This window comes from Abramis brama, assembly GCF_963993115.1.
Source record: "Abramis brama genome assembly, chromosome: 3".
Classification (NCBI taxonomy): domain Eukaryota; kingdom Metazoa; phylum Chordata; class Actinopteri; order Cypriniformes; family Leuciscidae; genus Abramis; species Abramis brama.
In genome coordinates this window covers 45,125,408-45,146,128 of record NC_139965.1, presented here as the reverse complement: position 1 = coordinate 45,146,128, position 20,721 = coordinate 45,125,408, and the positions used below count along the sequence as shown (strand labels likewise).

Sequence of the window (20,721 nt, the reverse complement as noted above, 5' to 3'; positions counted from 1 at the left end):
GTAATCAACTTGCAAATGACGGAATGGTCCTGGTGGAGCTGGGGTATGTGCTGCTGGTGTAATGGCTGCTGGTACATCATTATTTTTCTGACATGTACCACACCTTTTGGCTGTTTCTGTGGCTACCTGTCTGAATTTTGGATTCCACCATTGATTTGAGAACCTGTGATTCATCGTTGCTGGACCACTGTGACCCAAATTGTGTATTTGTTGAGCCAAATATGGCAGCAGTGATTCGGGAGCAACATACTTCCCCCCTTTGGTCCAGCAGCCAGATGAATCAACGGTGGCTCCTTTGTCTAACCATGTCCATGCTTCATATAGAGGAACATCTTTGTACAAATCAATGATAGATTCAGGAGGCAGAATTGTCTTCTGTGCTGTACTACCTGAACACACTTGTACAGTTACATAGAAACAAGCCTGTTTAGCTGCTACATCTGCAAGAGCATTACCTTTAGTTTCTGTAGTGTTAGTTGTGAGATGTGCTTTCACTTTGATCACCGCTAATTTCTTTGGAAGTTTCATGGCAAACATAAGATCTTTCACTAATTCAGCATGCTTAATGGGGGATCCAGCAGAAGTTAGAAACTGTCTGCTTTGCCAAATGACGCCAAAATCATGAATAACCCCAAAAGCATATCTGGAATCTGTGTAGATATTTGCAACTGATCCTGAAGCTAGCGTGCATGCTCTAGTTAAAGCTACCAGTTCTGCAGCCTGAGCTGAAAAATGATCTGGAAGACGACCTGAAGCTACCACCTCAGTGGTGGACGTTACTGCATAACCTGCTCGTCTGTTCCCTTCAATTACTTGAGCTGAACCATCAACAAACAACTCAAATTCTGCATTTTCTATGGGAGTTTCTGCTATTTCACTTGTCGCTGCATATGTAAGCGTAACACAATCATGAGTCATTTCGCCTTCATCCTCTAACACAACTTCAGTCATTGCAGACATCATACATGTTGAGGGGTTTGTGACTGGTGCACGCTGTAAAACAATGTTCGGGGCTGTGAGAGTAGTTAACCAATTTCCCCAACGAGAGGAAGTGACAGAAGTGACTTTTGCTTGATTCATTAGTGCGGATACTGCATGAGGGCATTTTACATTTACCGTCTGACCTAACACCATTACTGATGAAGCCTGAAGCGCTAGATGAACTGCCTGTACTGCTCTGAGGCATGGTCCCATACCTTGAGCTACTATGTCAAGTTTACCAGAATAGTAATGAATTGGACGTAAACTGCCCCCATGATCTTGCATTAGACATGCAGTCATAAAGCCCAAATGTTCATGGACATAAAGCACAAAGGGTCTATCAGATTGGGCAATTCCTAATGCTGGTGCTTGACATAGTGCTCTCTTCAAATCATTGAATGCTTTGAGGTGAAGTTCTTCCATACAAACAATATCTGAATCTTTACCATGGCCTTTCAACAAGTCATAGAGAGGCTGAGCAATCGAGGCATATTCTTCAATCCACGGTCTACAGTAACCTGCTGTTCCTAAAAATGAGCGTAGTGTTTTAATGGTAGTAGGCGGAGGTATGGCTTTGACTGAAGCCGCTCGATCCTGTGTAATGGATCTATTTCCTGCACCAATTGTTTGACCCAGAAATGTGACTTGCTTTTTAGCAATTTGAGCTTTGTGAAAGCTGCATTTGTGTCCTTTTTTATGTAAATAGTCCAACAATGCTGCCAATTCAGTTTGATGTACCTCGTGATCTGTTGAGGCAATCAAAATATCATCGACATATTGGATCATAGTGGACTGTTTTACTGGACATTCTGGGTCACACAAATCACGTCTGACAGCCTGATGGTATATGGTCGGGGAGTTTTGAAATCCCTGGGCCAATCGGGTCCTCTGATATTGTTCATGGTCAACTGTGAAAGCTAACCATGGCTGGCTGTCAGAGTGCAATGGTACAGAAAAGAATCCATTAGACATATCAATTACTGAAAAAATCTTACACTCTAATGGTAAGCCATTACAAATTGTAGATGGATCTGCCACTAGCGGGGTGATTTTATCAATGTTTTTATTGGCTACTCTGTAATCTATGGTGAGTCTCCATGTCCCATTGGATTTCTTGATGGGCCATATGGGTGAGTTACAGGGACTGTTGGTTTTAACTAGCACTCCTTGCGTCAGCAGCTTTTCTACAATAGGTTTGATTCCCTGTATGGCTTCCTTACTGATCGGATACTGTTTGGTAACTGGGGGTGGAGTTCCAGTCAGTTTGACTGGTTCTACACCTGTCAATAAACCACAATCATCCTTGTCATTAGCCCAAATTGGATGATTCAGTAAGAAAGCATACTCTGGAGGGATTGCATTATTGGTAGAAATGTGTGCTGAGGAAATTTTAATGCTAGCAGATTCTGAGGACATGTCTAAAGTTAGATGTACTTGTCTCAGGAGATCCATGCCTAAAATTGCACCTGTATTCAATGGAGCACATAGCAATTTTGTCGTCAGAGTTTTCGGGCCAAATTGTACCTCTATGGGCTGGGTTTCATACAAAACAGAATCTTCACCTATTACGCCAGTTAAAGAAAGTTTGGTTTTCTTGTACGGGATGTCTAAACCTTTAGCCAATTTTGTAGGAATTATCGTAATCTCTGCACCTGTATCAAGCAAAAAGTCAATCTCTTTTTCTTTTATGCTACCTTTCACAAAAATTCTTTTGTCATTATGATGGATTACAGGGGAAAGGTAGCTACTCACAGCCCCAACAATTAGTTTTTTTCCTGTTCTTTTTGTGCTCTTAGAAGAGCCTGCGCGAGCTGTCCTAAAGTTTCAGTGGACATTGGCGGAACTACATCAGGATTGTAGGCAGGCTGAGAAGGAGCAGAATTATGCATAGCATTTCTTTTTGTATCTTGCAACTTCTTCCTACACTCTCGCTCCCAATGTCCTAAGTTTCCACAGTAGTGGCATTTGCCTTCTTTTTTAGACCACCTGTTTTCTTGTTTCGTTGGGTTAAACGTAGCTGCTGCTATTCTCACTTGGCTTTTAACATCAGCATCTCTTTCCCATGTAGCTAACCTGTCTAGGTTACTTCTGAGAGTTCCGTTAGCCCACGTAACATGTAGGAATGGCAAGGCTGATCTGTACTCAGCTATAAGACCATCTGCCCAAATACGGATTAGAGCTCCTCTATCATCTAGTACACTTTCAGAATCCTCCACTATTCCACTGTACGTTGCAGCTGCCTGAGAAAATCTTTCAGTGTATTCACTTATAGTCTCTCCTTTCTTTTGTACACGTCTAGTAACTTTCGACCAGTCTATTTTGGGTCCTAAGAGATTCTTTAGGATTTTCAAAACACCTTCTCTCAAATCGCCTTTACTGGCATGTTGTAGTTCAGACGTAACAGCAGACTCAAAATTGTTGAATTCAGATTCAGTTAGAATTTGTGACATCAGCTGTGTTACTTCTGGCAACGACATGTCGTAAAGACGCATTTTACTTATCAATGCTCTTCTAAATTCAGAAAAATTTGTGCGTGCTGAGGGTAGGCTCTGGGATAGTCTCTCTACATCTTTAGGTCCTAGCGCTTTGACAACAGTTTGTATTTGTACAACAGAAGAGTTGAGAGGAACACTTTCAGTTCCCTCAATTCCCTGAGACCTTCTCCTTGCCCCACACACCTTCACTGAATCTACTGGCTTATCAGTTACTGATTGGATGGCTACATCTGTTTCAAAAAAAGCTTGTAAGTCAGGGTAAATGGTATCTGGCTGACTAACTTCTACATCAGTTTTTTCTATAGCTGTGTTGCGGCTCAATTTCTTAGTCAACGAAGATATTCTAGCACGTAGCTCATTTACCTGTTTCTCTAGCTCTGCGTTGCGCTTAGACTGTTCTGTGGCTTTTGCTAAGACAAATTCTCGATGAACACAAATAATGCCCTTCATATGGTTTTTGCGGATGCTTGCTCCAAGCACCTTTTTACACTCATCTACTGACCAAGTTTTGTCTGGGTGAATTTCATATTTCTGAGTTAGTTCCTGTCTAACTTTTTCAGTGACTATTAGGTCCATTTGTTCTCTTAACATATTTTTGAATTCGCTTTCTGTCCACGATGGAGTCGCAAAGCCACCCTTTTCCGTTGTGGGGATCAGTCTGGCATTTTTTCTAAACATTTCTGTGAGTTTTCTCGTTACCACACAATAAACAAAAAACTAAAACTTCTCTAGGGTACACTTGTTAACACATCAGCTATTGCTAACTTTCCAAATGACCAACACTTCACACTTAACCTCCCTGCCTACAAAAAACAGAGGATAAAACAAAATATTAGCAATTTACGCTAAAATCTTCCCTGCCTACAAAAACAGAGGATCAAACTAAATATTAGCAATTTACGCTAAAATCTTCCCTGTCTACAAAAACAGAGGATCAACTGCAAATAACTAGCACGTAAAGCTAATTCTTCTCTGCCTAAAGCAAAGGGTACACAATATTAACCTGTAATGTTAATCTTCCCTGACGGGCAGAGGGTATCTTTCATCTCTAAAAAAAAAACTTTTTTTAAAGGATAACTTAGTTAACAAAACCCTGCAGCTGTCTGTTAACTCTTCTCTGAACGGCGCAGAGGCAAAACACATATACTGGTCTGTAGCAGTTCTTTGAATGGAGCGGAAAAAAAAAACTCACCAACCCTTGGTTGTAAAGGAAGATTCTGGAACTCAGTCAGGCTTTGAGATCTTTGAGCTTGAAGTTTCAATCTGGAGGAAGCTGGAAAGATTCAGTCTGGTAATCTTTGTTTAGCTGGAAGTTTCGCTCTGGATTCCAAAAGATGCAGTCTTGAAAGCAGATCTTTTGTTGAGCTTGCTGTTTCAATCTGGATTCAGGTCTTTGAGCTTGACGTTCTTTGAGTTTTCTTTTTCTCCATCCGGGTCACGGCACCAAGTTGTTGTGAACTTAGAATCGAAAGACCAGGAGACTTGGTTGTTTCTTCAGCAGGTTTCTTTATTGAGAACACGAGCCGTCGGCAGCTGCAGTCACCAAGCCTGACGTGAATGTTCTCTTACAGTTTATATACATTTAGGGGCAGGAACCGAAAAAGACAGGTTTAGGAACCGGTTTTAGACTGAGAGCATTGCCCACCCTAATCCACTCAGCATATCTATTCAAACACTGAGACCCGAGTACAGGACTGGCTGGACTTTCTTGCTAAAACACAAACTCCAAGAGTTTCAGTAAAACAGGACTGACCAGAGTCTTTTGCTAGAAAACTCTGATAATCATAATTTATACCTAACCTTAACATGCTAAATTCAATGTAAACCTAAATTAAACATTTTAATAAATTTGCATTCCCACAATGCTAACTATTAATATAAAGAAGGCGTCATACTTCAGTCGAGTCCAGGCTAAATCAGCATCTTCACAGCAAGGTAAATGTTTGGAATAACAAGTAGGACTGTGTGCAGCACAGCTTGCCCTTTATATTGTACAACAGACCAATTAAATTAGGCAGAATAACTTTTTATATGTTTGGTTGATTGTGTTTCATTTTGATAATGAACAGTCTGCGATATGAAGCAACGCCAGAACTGATACTATGTTGTGTGAGAGCGCGATGTGCGAGCGCCATCTCTTGGATTTGTTCCACTGCTGTTATTTATAGTCATACAGATAATATGACATCATTCGAAACAGTAAAATGTATATTTTTATTTGTGTACATTCAAAATGACTACAAAATATCATGTCATTGAAAAATAAATAAAACAACATGATGAGCTGCTTTAGCGCGTCTCGGTCTCTTTAGATCTTTCTGGCGCTCACCAAAAATGAACCAAAATACAGAGAATAGCCTTCTTGGTGCGCCTACTTTTGAAAGTCAACATTTAGATTATTTAACGTTATAACGTTGCATTATATATGCCTGAGTCACTTTGGAATAAATCACAGCGTGTTTCATGATAAAACGTGACTTAGCCTATACAGTCAGGAAAATATGCTATAGGTTATAGCAAATTCAGACCAACTGCTGGTCTACACAGAGAAAAAGCCCTTTCTAAGCTCTTCTGTTGTACCGAGCCATTCGTTAGTCTAGTTGTTTGATGATAAAATTAAATGTAGCCTATAGTTGCAATACACGCGGTAAGCTCCGTGCAACTGCTGCAGCGGCCTATTATTTCTAGAATATTAGAAATCTAATACTCAAGCTGTTTTCTCATTTTTCTACTCTTAATATTAAATAAAAAACGACTGAACGAAAGATACACAGATTCTCTTGAACCACCACCGCGTTTGCGGCAGAAAACTACTGCAGTGCAGCCAAAATGCTCTGTTCGACTTTACTCTTCCCTGTGGATGACCTGTGACCTACTTTCTTTAAGATCTGAATTTTTGAACTTGAATTTTTGAACTTGAATTTTAGAAAACTGAATTTGAAGTTCCGAATTTCTTCATCTTGAAAACTTGAATCTGTATTTTTTTAACTGAATTTTGCAGTATACGAATTCAGAACAAAAAAAACTAGCTGTTTGAAAATGCATGTCTATAAAATTCAGCCATAAAAACATTTCAATTTGTTAAATTTCACATGTTCAATATTCGTTAAAAAAAAAATCAAATTCAGAACTATTTAAACTACCACCTAAAATTCAATTTTGTTAGATTACACTTGCAAATAATTCAAATTTACACAATTCAAATTCAAATCGTTTTGTCATATTATGAGCTCCATATAGTTTAATAACAAGAGTTCAGTACATGGACATGACATACAGTGAGTCTCAAACACCATTGTTTTCTCCTTCTTAATTAAATCTCGTTTTTGAAAAAACGCCCCTGAAAAATAGGCAAATCTCCACATAACACCGACTGTGACGCAACAGTCGGGATCATTAATATGTACGCCTCCAAAAATTTGCATATGCCAGCCCATGTTCAATGCCAGGCGGAACTGCGCAGTCAACAGTCAAATGTCAACAGGTTGATGTTTATCTATAATCGGATACCGCAACAGTTTAATTCGAAGTTGTTAGTTTGCTCTGCCCATTTCACCAAGGACTGTTTTTCTAACCTGGGACAATATCAAGCAGGCTTCTCTCAGCGTCTCATACTGAAGAAGGGGGCAATTCCAACTATATTCCAGCAAGCGGTAAGTAGTGATTTACTAAGGAAGTAGCGATCAACTTCACATCGTTTCTCTTAGTAGGATGAAAATAATCTTACTTAAACTGTGATTAATATATATACAGAAAGCGATCAAAAAACAATCCCTTTCCAATCGCCCAAGCTGTCAATCACACAGCACGAGTTTATCTGGACACTTGCCAAAACTCGTTGTGAAATCAATGACGCTGTTACACTGCACAACGAAGCTCTTACTGTACTTACCTCATGTTTGCATTGGTGAAATCATTAGTGAGAGTGCAGAAACTGCGTTGCAATGATAAGATCTTTTTTCACGCGATCAACAGACTGTTATCTGCTCAATTCTCATCACTGCAACCTTTTATGTGATGGGAATAGATCTAAATACTTAAAAAACTTCTCACGATTCGTTAATCCCGATAGCTGTAATAGTAAAAGTTTTCCAGATAGTTTCACATGTAATGCTAGATATTTCATATGCAAGCATGTCAGCCAATCACAGCAGTGGGCGTTTACACGTCTCACAGCAGGCACACGCCCCTTCAAACAGAGCGTTCAAATCAGAGGATGAAATCAGGCTAGGAAATATGCCTTTTATTTCTAAATTATAACAACTTTTGATCTAAAAAACATACTAACATTATAAGGGCACCCCAGGAAACATTCTAAAATAATAAAATAATCCATGCAATGGGACCTTTAACGGTTGACTTTTTTCCCCAAGTCGTTTATTTCACTATGAACTGGACGATCGAAAGGGCAAAATATTTTAATCTTCATTTTACAAAAATATATTGGATATAACGAAATGTAATAATGTTATTTAATGAATATATAATCAATGTACTATGAATAAAACAATAATTTAAGTAAAACACTACTATCGGAACACTATTTAATTCTGGAAGGAGAAGCTTATAGGCCTACCAACAAACCTGCCACATTTTTTAGAAATGGCAAAAAATACATTCGTCTTATATTTTTCAAATATTTAAAACCCACAAATTCATAGGGCATTCTATCGGTTATATCGATGTTTTGTGTTATTCAGCACTTAGATGAAAATGTGCAGAGTTAAGCCAATACGACCTGGATTCTTTTCCTTGTTTAATAACTCCTTAAGAGCATAAGAATTTGATTAAATGATCCATGCTAAATTCGTCTGGTCTGACTCAGTTCATCATTGATTGGGAGAGAACAGTTCAAACTTGTGGAAATCAGTGGGCGTGTCTCATTATACTATAAGCAAAACGCCGTTAAATAACGCGCTCTGTGCAACCAAAACGGTACACAGCCGCGTCCAAATGATCTGAGGGCGCGGGCGGGTATAGATATATACACTAGATGTCGCCTTGGCTACTGCAGTTCATTGGAACGAAACCTCCAAACGTCCAAATCAGATCATTTGGACGCGGCTGTGTTCAAGAGGTAACAACGATATAAATACTGTTCGTTTTCTCACACAAACCGCTCGTTTCGTGTCTTAGGCCATCAATGTGTACTTACGATGGGGAATTGTTTAATTTGGACGATGTGGAATTGTTTTAATTTGGACTCTGTGCTTGCTCTTTGAGGTGGTGACCATAGACCTGCATTATTTGACTGACAGACAAGAACGGTTTGACCTAAAAATATCAAAATTGAAACTACTGCGGAAAAAAAGACACCTACATCTTGGATGCCCTTGAGGTAAGCTAAAACATACCAAAATTTAATTTCAAAGTGAACTATCCCTTTAAGTGAACTTATTCCATGTGCGGTTCAATATCAACCAATAAGATTCCATGTATGATGTCGCGTTTTCATTGGTCAGTCGTTGAAGCCTATTTCTGATTGGTTGTTGCCATTTTGACAGCGTTTATGCTGCCAAGAGCAAAGAGAAAGAAATCGAAGAGAAGAGTACCGACCGCACGGGACACAGTCTAAGCACATACACGCTTACTTTAAGCGAAGAGGAGAGATTCGCGATTGCACTGAACACGTTTTAAGTGCAGGCATATTCTCTGAGCGAGCCCAGAGAAAATTCTTACAAGAGCAGCGTGTATCTGAGAGCGCGCGCGAGCAGAGAGATTCGCCCTCAGCATATTATATTCCGCGCGCGAGCAGAGAGATTCGCGCTCGCGCATTATATTAATGTACTTTCGCGCTACAATAATGCGCTCTCGACATTTGACAGGAAAATAACGCCATACGTAGGGGGGTGGAAGATGCCACAGTCACTTTACTTAATTTACTCTTTAAGCATTTGGATAACAGTGGCTCCCATGCCAGACTTTTATTTGTTGACTTTTCCTCTGCTTTTAATACAATTCAACCCCATATTTTAACCACAAGGCTGCTAGAACAGTTTGACCTGAGCAATAACCTGGTAGGCTGGATCCTTAACTTTTTAACAAACAGGACGCAAAGAGTGAGAGTGAATGGCAGTCTCTCTGAAAAAGTCTGTTCATCAACCGGCTCCCCACAAGGATGTGTACTCTCACCTCTTCTTTACATCCTGTACACAAATATGTGCCAGAGCAGGTGGGAAAACAGGACTATAATTAAATACGCAGATGACTCAGTAATTGTTAGCCTGCTCCAAGACAGTGAAACAGGTCATGGTCCAGTCATCAATGACTTTGTTGAATGGTGTGAGGCGTCCCACCTTCAACTAAATGTAGCCAAAACAAATGACATGCTCATTGATTTTAGAAAAAAAAGAATCCAAACACAAGAAATTACATCAATCAAAGGTCAAACTGTTCAATGTGTCCAATTGTATAAGTACCTGGGGACGATAATAGACTCCAAACTCACATTTGAAACTAACTGTGAAGTTGTGTGTAAAAAAGGGCATCAGCGCCTGTTCTGTTTGAGGAAACTGAGTCATTTCCATATTGACAAATCCATCATGACCCTCTTTTACCACGCTTTTATTGAATCAGTTTTATCATTTGCGCTCATTTGGGAACCTCTCTTTGAAAAATAAAAACTCACTCAACCAAATAGTAAAGTGGTCTAGCAGGCTGATTGGTGAGCCACAGCTTAATGTGGAGACCTTGTACACAAAACAGTTACAGCACATAACTGGTTCAATCTTAAACGACAGTTCCCATCCATTGCACACAGATTTTCAGCTTCTACCCTCTGGGCGTAGGTTTATAATCCCCAGGTGTAGAACAAAAACACACAAAAACAGTTTTGTCCCTGCAGCCATTACACTGAGGAATAAGTCATAGCTATATTTTGCACAGATGTTTACTTTGCTTTTATGTATGTATTCATTTACTCTGGACCAGTAAGAACTTTTTTTACTTTTTACTTGTTTTTAATTTGTAAATTTATTTTTAACCCTCTGAGGTCGACAAACGCGCCGACGCGTTTTGCCGGATTTTCTCCACATTGTAGCACTATAAACTTAAATTACTCCATCATTTATGGTCATACAGAAAAAAGAAATATAAAAAAAGAATCTGTGATATTTCTCCTTTTGTATGTGTCCACTTACAATCAAATCAAAACATTGTGCTTTTGTAAAATAAAGAAAATAAACAGGGTGTGCGTTCTGCCTCTCCGTCGCGGTGAACTTTTTTTTCTTGAGCACGTCTATAAACTGAAACAAAACTCAGCGAATACTTGTCACACATTTATGAGCCATATACCTTTATAACCATTTAAGTGTGTACTTTTAAATGATCGGATTCAAAACGAAAACAAATATTCTCTGTTTAAGTAATTTGTATAAAACCAACAAGATGTCCAGCTTCTCAAACGCTTGCTCATTACAGTTAATTTGGCCACGCCTACTCGCGCAAAAGATATTCACATGCAAATCTCCACATGGAACGCGAACGCGCTCGTTACCTCAACAACAAAACACTTCACTTCACTTTTCGTCGAGTTTGAAAGACGTGCCTGAGCTTACATTGGATTTAGGCTACCTCAGAAGAAGAAGAACGCGATCTGAAGACAAGAAAGATAAGGTAAGAAATTCTTACATAGCCTAGTTTGTTATTGTTGCATAAATGTCACGTTGCAGCTGAACTGTTGCTAGATATATGGGGAATATTATAATATTTAGACCCGTGTTTACTGTGTTTGTGGATATCTGCTCAAACATAGATATGTTTATGGTAACCATAATGTTTTATATTTGAGAGTGATCGCGTTTGAATGTATCATATTTTGCAAGCGATTGCGTTTGAATGTATCATATTTTGCAAGCGATCGCGTTTGAATGTATCATATTTTGCAAGCGATCGCGTTTGAATGTATCATATGTGTTTACTGTGTTTGTGGATATCTGCTCAAACATAGATATGTTTATGGTAACCATAATGTTTTATATTTGAGAGTGATCGCGTTTGAATGTATCATATTTTGCAAGCGATCGCGTTTGAATGTATCATATTTTGCAAGCGATCGCGTTTGAATGTATCATATTTTGGATGAAAGCAAAACGCACCAAACGGCTTCATGTTTTTATTATTATCTCATTTCATATCATCATAACGGATGGAAACATTTGAAGTAACATGATAATCAATATATTTTTCTCTAGCTTCTTTTGGAAGATTTATAGGCTGCTATAGGTTATTTATTGTTATTATTATTTTATCCGCACTGCGCATATACCTTATGCCTACAAGGCACAACAAACCTGGTGTTCATTATATTATATATCGTTGGAAACGTGTGTGTGTGTGTGTATTCTGTGAATTTTAAAAAGGAATTTTAAAAAGCAATTTTAACCAGAAAAATCTAATATTTATTTCCAAAATCGTGCAGGCCTTTCTCTTGATATCAGTATGTTCACTTTTTTTTTTTTCAGGTCCCAGATGCCACTGAGGACTTCAACATTCACATGAGTCTCAGTACGTGAACATGGTAAAGTGAAAATCTTGGAAATGAAAGGTATGTACAATGTTTTTAGGAATGGCACAAAGGTCTCTGTCTTTGAAGTGCTTTTTTGGCATTTGTTGTGTATCTTTGGATTATGTTGTGTTGTAAATAAATCCAAACAATTTAAAAGCCATTATTTTTTAAATCTCCTCATTTACAGTATTGTGCAAGGTTGCTCAGAATGATAGGGGCCTGATAGCTCCTAATAGGGCCGTTAGGGGAGGTTCTTTGTCTTTCTCAGGTGAGAAAAGCTTACATATTAATGAGCTCTCGCATAAGGCTTTTTCACACAAAACACGTTGTAAAATTTTTAAATCAATATATTGTCTTATCTGAATGAGCAGTCAGGGTGATTTTCACATAGTTTTGCAGCAAATATTCTAGGCTACGTCATACAATTTTCAAAAGTCTTGTGAAGAAATAATCAGTATGGGTTTCATGGCCTTATTTCAGTGAGAATTTTTTTTTGTATTTTCAAAAACCACGCATAAATGTCATTATCTCAAAACTACAAACTTTTACATACATGCTGCTGATATATTATTGTAGCAGAGTTTGTGCTGAATACAGTGTAATTAGACTTTAGCCATGAAAATGTCACAAGTAACAGAAATAACCAGAAATGTCAGAGCATGTCAGAACACCTCCAGGGCCCAGAAAACAGCTCAGACCTCAGAGGGTTAATTGTTGCCATTTCCTAATTTTTACTGTCTTAAGTTGAATGATGTGTGATATGTGCTCCTTTGTTTTCCATGTGTGTGTATGAGGACTCTACTGCAAACAAAATCTACCTTCGGGTACAAATAAAGTAACTTGAACTTGAATTTGAACTTGAACAATAACATGCTTACTATTAGGAGTGGAAATGTCTTACCTTTAAAAATCGTCTCATCTTCACATCGTGTTCTTCTGCACAGCACAAACACAGTCTCGATGAAAAGCAGAGAAGTACATTACTGTAGTCTCTGATTCTTTATTTTGAGGTAATGGGGGCGTTTACAGGCCCGCGTAGACTATTTGCATGTCAATCGCTGGTGCGCGCGTGGGCGTGGTCACATTAGAGTTAATGAGCTTGGACTGGAGAAATTGTACATGTCGTTGCTTTCAAACGGATTTCTTAAACAGAGAACATTTGTTTTTGATATGATTTACATCATTTAAAAATGGAGACTTCAAGCTTTGTAAAGACGTTTCATGTCACAGTGACAAGCATTCGCTAAGTTACAGATCATTTTCTGTCGAGAACGCGCATCATTTTTATTTTCTTTACTTTACGAAAAACACAACATTTTGTTTTTATTATTAGTGTGCACAAATAAAAGAAGACATTTAACAGTTTTGAATGATGTATAACACGAATCGACAGAGTTATTTGAGTCTCTTTTGCACTGATAAGAAAAAAAGCTAGACTATCACGCCGGCGCGATAGCCGATCCCAGGGGGTTAAGTACTCAGACGAGGCAGAAACTTTTCACATGGAAAGATGAGCTAACAATGGGAATTTGCATTAATCATGGTCTCTAGGATTTAACGCCTTTTGAGGACAGGATGCCATTTGCAAGAAAGACCCACCCTCCTCTGTAAGCCAGATATCTCTAAACTCTTAAAAACTTTATTACATTTTGGTTTACTTCTGTGGGGATGAGACCATTGTACCAGTCACACTGAGACATTTCAAATTATACCAAACATGTATAGTGTTGTATGATAATTGTTCACTTTAAACCATATAGATGTTTGGGTGAATTTCAGGTGATCTCAGTATGAGAGAGAGAAGGGATGGGGGAAGTGGGGGTCAAGGGAAAGAGATGTAAATTAATACAATACTGAGGCGATTGACTCAGTGTGGTTCCGTCTTGGATGGGGATGCTAGTTTCTCAAGAGAAAGTTCAAATGTGAATTTCCTTTGTTTTCTCAGAGAGTTGCCCTCTTTTCCAGTTCTTCCAGTTTTTCCAGTCTTACAACTTTAAATTATACTTGTGCATTATGGTCATCAAAATTAAAGGAGAACTCCGGTCAATTTTAACATTGAGCTCATTTTTTTTTTTGTAAATTTGGAGTGCTGTCAGTACAGAGAACAACAACAAAAATCGGTGTTGCCTACACCGTGTTATCCTCTTTTTAAAATTTGCACCCTGTTGACTTAAATGGGGCAAGTTTTAAACCTGCTTTTAGCCTCTTAACATCCTTGATGTGTCATTACAAGTGCCCAGCCATTGTGAGTGATTCCTTCAGCCAGCGCACATACCTGTATTTACTTCCTGTTTTCGGTCGAAGTCCACAGTAGTCGATTGTCGAGTTCACGCGTTTGATCATAGTGGAGAACTCGACAATCGACTACTGTGGACTTCGACCGAAAACAGGAAGTAAATACAGGTATGTGCGCTGGCTGAATTAACATCACTTTTATTCATATCTTTCACATCTACTGCAGTCAGATTCACCGTGTTCACTCTGAAGGAATCACTCACAATGGCTGGGCACTTGTAATGACACATCAAGGATGTTAAGAGGCTAAAAGCAGGTTTAAAACTTGCCCCATTTAAGTCAACAGGGTGCAAATTTTAAAAAGAGGATAACGGTGTAGGCAACACCGATTTTTGTCGTTGTTCTCTGTACTGACAACACTCCAAATTTACAAAAAAATGAGCTCAATGTTAAAATTGACCGGAGTTCTCCTTTAACTTAATCCTCTTGCTACATGATAAAAAATTTTTTCAACTTTTATTTTACCATCTGGCTGTCTTTTTTCTCTCATTATTTTCATATGGCCACCAATGCCTCACAGTGTCATTGGACTTTCAGCCAATTATGAAATGTGGTGAATGTTCTCATCTATTTCAGGAAAATGCCATCACACCCAGCAATGGCTTCCTCTTTCCCACCACAGACTGGCTGATTGGAAACCACTCAGATGAGCTTACCCCATGGATCCCTGTAATAGCAGCCAGGCAAGTCATGAAAATTAGCACTAGTGTTACAAAGACACCTGTTCTCCAGTAAATTAATCTAAAGTGATTAGATAATTCATTCTGTGCTTATTTTCCCAGGTTGTGGTATCAGTGCCAGTAAATAAATGAGCATTTAAAATTATTTGTGGTTTACAATGACCCATTATGTATTGTAGATTCATATAATTTGATGTTTAATTCTGGAAGTTCTATTCAACTTGCAACGAAAGAGTAAAACTAACTCATTTCAGTTCTTGGTATTTTTTTATACTCTGCCTTTCAAAAGTTTGGATTCAGTCAAATAAACTCAGCAAAATATGAACTTTCATCTGTCTTTCGGCTACTTTTACTTCCAAATATTTGTATTATCAAAAGCATTTAAAAATTAGCAGTTCTCATTGCCTCCCTGCAGCAAGCCTATAGCATGTTCACGCAGGTGAGCAGGGACTCTGGGAATCTTTCTGGTGTTTTTTTAGTCAGTTTAAAGGTCTCTTTAATGTCTTAAGTTATTGTACCTGTTCACCCAAAAATGAAAATTGTCATCATTTACTCACCCTCATTAATGAATCTGAGAGATTTCTGTCCCTCCACTACGCAACTACCAATTTGGCTTTTCAAAAAGTTCATTAAAAAAACGTAAAACTAATCCATGTGAATTGAGCGGTTTAATCATTTAAACATGATCACCTTATATATAATGAACAGATTGAATTGAGGCTTTTATTCACATATAAACATTGAACGACTAGAGGGTGAGTAAATGATGATAGAATTTACATTTTTGGGTGAGCTAACCCTTTAAGTATCTACCACCTGTGAACTTAGTGTCTTAAAGGATTAGTTCACTTTTACTCTCCTTCAAGTTGTTTCAAACCTGTATGAATTTCTTTCTTCTGTTGAATGTTGGTAACCAAACAGTTGATGTACCCCATTGACTTCCATAGTATTATTATTTTTTTCCTACTATGGAAGTCAATTGGGTACATCAACTGTCTGGTTACCGACATTCTTCAAAATATCTTCCTTTGTGTTCAGCTGAAGAAATAAATTCATACAGACTGTTCCACAGGTGCATGTGCAGTAATTGTTTATAGTTTATTCAACAAGAATGAAAAACATTGTCTAAACCCTTTCCAATAAAGTGCTGTAAAGCTTATTTTATTTGTACAAAATTCTCTCTAAAATACAGATTCCTGAAAAGCAGAAGTTTCTTTTTTTAAATAAATTATTTTATTCAGCAAGGATGCATTAAATTCATTAAAAGTTACAGTAAAAATGTTTATATTGTTACAAAAGATTTCTATTTCAAATAAATGCTGTTTCCATTACAGGAATAAATTACATTTTAAAATCTATTAAATTAGAAAACAGCTATTTTAAATTGTAATAATGTTTCATAATATTACTGCTTTTATTTTTGATCAAATAAATGACTTGAGCATAAGAGACTTCTTCCATATGCATAAAAAAAATTACCAACCCCAAACTATAGAACGATATAGTGTACATTTTTATAAAATGATAAACAGCAAATGTTTTGCTGTTATAGTCTCTCTAATGGTTTCAGTGTGCATTAATCGCTCATAGATGAAGTGTTACTTCACACTGCAAGCCCAGTTTTTTTTTATGATTTACCACATTGAGTTGTTCACTCTGTTCAGAACCAGTCATATTCTAACTATAGTCCATGCCAGCATTGACTCCAAATTAGTTAAGAAATTGCTGTGGTCTTTTTGGGTCCTGTCTCAGACACTAGGTGGAGGTGGTTAGCTTAATCAGTAGTCATATACTGTCTTGGTGAACTGAATTTGTCCCAGATGACAATATATTTGTGTAATGTACACATGCATTATTGGTAGTTCAAGGTAAAAAATATCAGAAACACAACTCAGAATGTAGAATAACATGTAAAGCAATGATATACATGTATTATGTATTTTAGTGACCTATAATATAACTGAGACAAACTTTTCATCAAACATGTTTGCTGACTGTGATTAGTTCATGTACAGGACTGACTTCACCTGAGAACTATGCAGTCTTTGAAACTAGGTCAAATATAAACAGAAGATATTTTTGTAGTTCTGTATTTTTTTTTTTTGCATTGATTGTTGCTATGTCCTCTCCTATGTGTTTATCTTGCCTAGATCATCTTACTCATGCCGCTACTTTGTGCTTCCCTGCTGCTTATTTGACTTCTGTGGGAAGTACCAGCGCAGACAATGTAAGAAGTCTCAGTATAAGGAGTACATTGACTTCATCATAGATGTCAGCACAGTGTGCGGCTTCCACACAGAGGAGGACTGTCTGAGGATACCCTCCACCAAACGGGTAGGTTGGTCCAATGTCTGTAGAGCTGGGGCTCTAGAATGGATTATTTGAGATTCACTCGCATAAGCAGCTTCTCACATTGCCAAAACAAGGCAAAAAAAGAGGGCCTCATTCTGCTGTGTCATTCTCTTTTTCAGGTATGCATAATAGGCAAAGGTAGAAGGTACAGCAAGGCCGAAGAGCCTATGGTAGAGGAGCGGCGAAGTGATTATATCAGGGGGCGTGAGGCCTTATTTACAAGCTCAGGGGTTAGTATGAATGTCAATCAATGTGGCAATCGTGGACCTCACAATGATAATGGACAGAATATCTCAACCCCTGCAAATGACTGGGTGAATGGCTTTCAACCAAGAGAAAAGACAGAGGCTGTTAGGAACTGTTCAGCTCTGCCAAGGGATTTTGTGGATGCAGTGGTTCTGAGGGTGGCAAAGGCATTGCTGAGTCTGACTGCGAGAGACATAGAGAGCAGTGATTGCATTGATGCCTGGAATACAGGAGGTAAGAATATTTCTAATGTTTCACTGGGATGTCATGAGACATGGGTGGCTTTAAAGCCTGGAGAGAAACTTCAGGAATACATACAAAAAAAATCATGTACTTTCTGGTGTATGTGTAATTTGCCATATGTGTCATGCCATATTTTTATTAACTGTGTTTTTTCATAACTGTGTTAGTTAAAGTTGGCTTGAAAATAAAAATTCACCATATCTGTTTTCTAAATGCTTGTACATAGGTTTCATAAAAAAACTAAATTTTGGTTTCTAACCAAAATATCATAACTGGATCTTCTGGTGAAACCAACAGAATTCTCTCTGTTGATGTATGCAGGACTTCTACAGTTATTTAGTCCACTTAAACCCTGCTCCTGCAAGCTCACGTTCATCTGCCACCCCTTTTGAGTGCAGCAGCCACATCTTAAAATCTAATCAGTCACTGATGAAAGTCCTCGCCCTCAATTTTATTTTTTTTACATAATCCATTACACACATCACAATATGGAAGAAAATATTTGCCACCACTTCCATTTCATTGTGACTTTAATATATGTAATATAAAAAAAGAATAGAGGTCACCATGTTGATCACAGTCACCATGAAATCAAAATTGACAATTCTTATTTTTTTTAATGGAATATTGCAGTATTTTATTATAAATAATCTATCCGTGCACATCATTAAAAAATGATCATTTAAAAAAAATGAATGTGCCCTTATAATCTTTAATCAAAATAACAACGATGTCTTGCAACATCTCTTCTCTGATGACGTTTTTACAGGCACGAGGGTAGGACAACCTGAGTCATTGAGTCATTCATTCAAACGATTTGTTCAAACGGCTGATTCATCAAAAATGAATTTGATGGCAGTTGTTTAAGAATGGGTCACTGAATCTTTGACTCAACCGATTCTTTCAAAACGCTGAATCATTCAGTAATAAAAACACAATTGTGTGTTGCTGTGAGACGCACTATACAACCCCAAATCAGAAAAAGTTGGGACACTGTACAAATTGTGAGTAAAAAAGGAATGGAATAATTTACAAATCTCATAAACTTATATTTTATTCACAATAGAATATAGATAACATATCAAATGTTGAAAGTGAGACATTTTGAAATGTCATGCCAAATATTGGCTCATTTTGGATTTCATGAGAGCTACACATTCCAAAAAAGTTGGGACCGGTAGCAATAAGAGGGCGGAAAAGTTAAATGTACATATAAGGAACAGCTGGAGGACCAATTTGCAACTTCTTAGGTCAATTGGCAACATGATTGGGTATAAAAAGAGCCTCTCAGAGTGGCTCAGAAGTCAAGATGGGCAGAGGATCACCAATTCCCCCAATGCTGCGGCGAAAAATAGTGGAGCAATATCAGAAAGGAGTTTCTCAGAGAAAAATTGCAAAGAGTTTGAAGTTATCATCATCTACAGTGCATAATATCATCCAAAGATTCAGAGAATCTGGAACAATCTCTGTGCGTAAGGGTCAAGGCCGGAAAACCATACTGGATGCCTGTGATCTTCGGGTCCTTAGACGGCACTGCATCACATACAGGAATGCTACTGTAATGGAAATCACAACATGGGCTCAGGAATACTTCCAGAAAACACTGTCGGTGAACACAATCCACCGTGCCATTCGCCGTTGCCGGCTAAAACTCTATGGGTCAAAAAAGAAGCCATATCTAAACAGGATCCAGAAGCGCAGGCATTTTCTCTGGGCCAAAGCTCATTTAAAATGGACTGTGGCAAAGTGGAAAACTTCTGTGGTCAGACGAATCAAAATTTGAAGTTCTTTTTGGAAAACTGGGACACCATGTCATCCGGACTAAAGAGGACAAGGACAACCCAAGTTATCAGCGCTTAGTTCAGAAGCCTGCATCTCTGATGGTATGGGGTTGCATGAGTGCGTGTGGCATGGGCAGCTTACACATCTGGAAAGGCACCATCAATGCTGAAAGGTATATCCAAGTTCTAGAACAACATATGCTCCCATCCAGACGTCGTCTCTTTCAGGGAAGACCTTGCATTTTCCAACATGACAATGCCATACCACATACTGCATCAATTACAATATCATGAAATGGCCAGCCTGCAGTCCAGATCTTTCACCCATAGAAACATTTGGTGCATCATAAAGAGGAAGATGCGGCAAAGAAGACCTAAGACAGTTGAGCAACTAGAAGCCTGTATTAGACAAGAATGGGACAACATTCCTATTCCTAAACTTGAGCAACTTGTCTCCTCAGTCCCCAGACGTTTGCAGACTGTTCCCTTTCGAAAGCGGAACGAGATGCTGCGCTGCTCAGCGCATTGGGAACGTCTTTAGTCGTGACCAGCTGTGAATATTGTGTGTAACACGTCGATAGAATTGACCCGGAGGTAACATAGCCTCGGTCTATGACGTCATCGGCGTGCACCCGCAACACGAGGCTATAAATAGATGAGCCACAGATGCATCATCAGGTCTTTTGTCTTCAGACCATTCTGTGCATGTGTGAACGTCAAAACCCTCTCTATCTCTCATCTGTTCTCAGATCTTTGCTAGGAGTTAGTTTTTGTCAGGTGCAGAAAATTCTCATTCTCAAAATCTTTTTCTCTCACGTTACAACAAAGAGTTTAAAAAAAAAAGAGAAATGAGCCAAACAAATCAGTAAGCTTTGTGTTCCTCCATGCTCCTGTCCCATGTCTGAGCTGGATACACACGATTACTGTTTTGTTTGTTTGGGGGAAGAGCACGTGGTTCTGGCTTTAGAGAAAGGCGAGTGCGAGCATTGTGAACAGCTCACAGTTAAGATGCTTCGCTCTCGTCTGAACTATTTCCAATCCGCACCCACATTACCATCGTGGGGCTCTTGTATGGATCTGCATGACGAGCAAGAGACGGGTCCGTCCCTTTCGCTTGCTGCGTCACCAGATCCACGCATCCC

General features: G+C 38.5%; 1 protein-coding gene across 1 annotated transcript in view; it reads left to right on the top strand.

Moving 5' to 3' along the window:
* Positions 1 to 20,721, top strand: part of trmt44 (tRNA methyltransferase 44 homolog) — a 114,852-nt gene that overhangs the window by 50,169 nt on the left and 43,962 nt on the right. Inside the window, exons 7-9 of the mRNA XM_084110298.1 lie at positions 14,854 to 14,960; positions 17,108 to 17,291; positions 17,429 to 17,789. Of these exons, the coding sequence (XP_083966424.1) occupies positions 14,854 to 14,960; positions 17,108 to 17,291; positions 17,429 to 17,789 (652 nt within the window). The remainder of the gene's footprint in view (positions 1 to 14,853; positions 14,961 to 17,107; positions 17,292 to 17,428; positions 17,790 to 20,721) is intronic.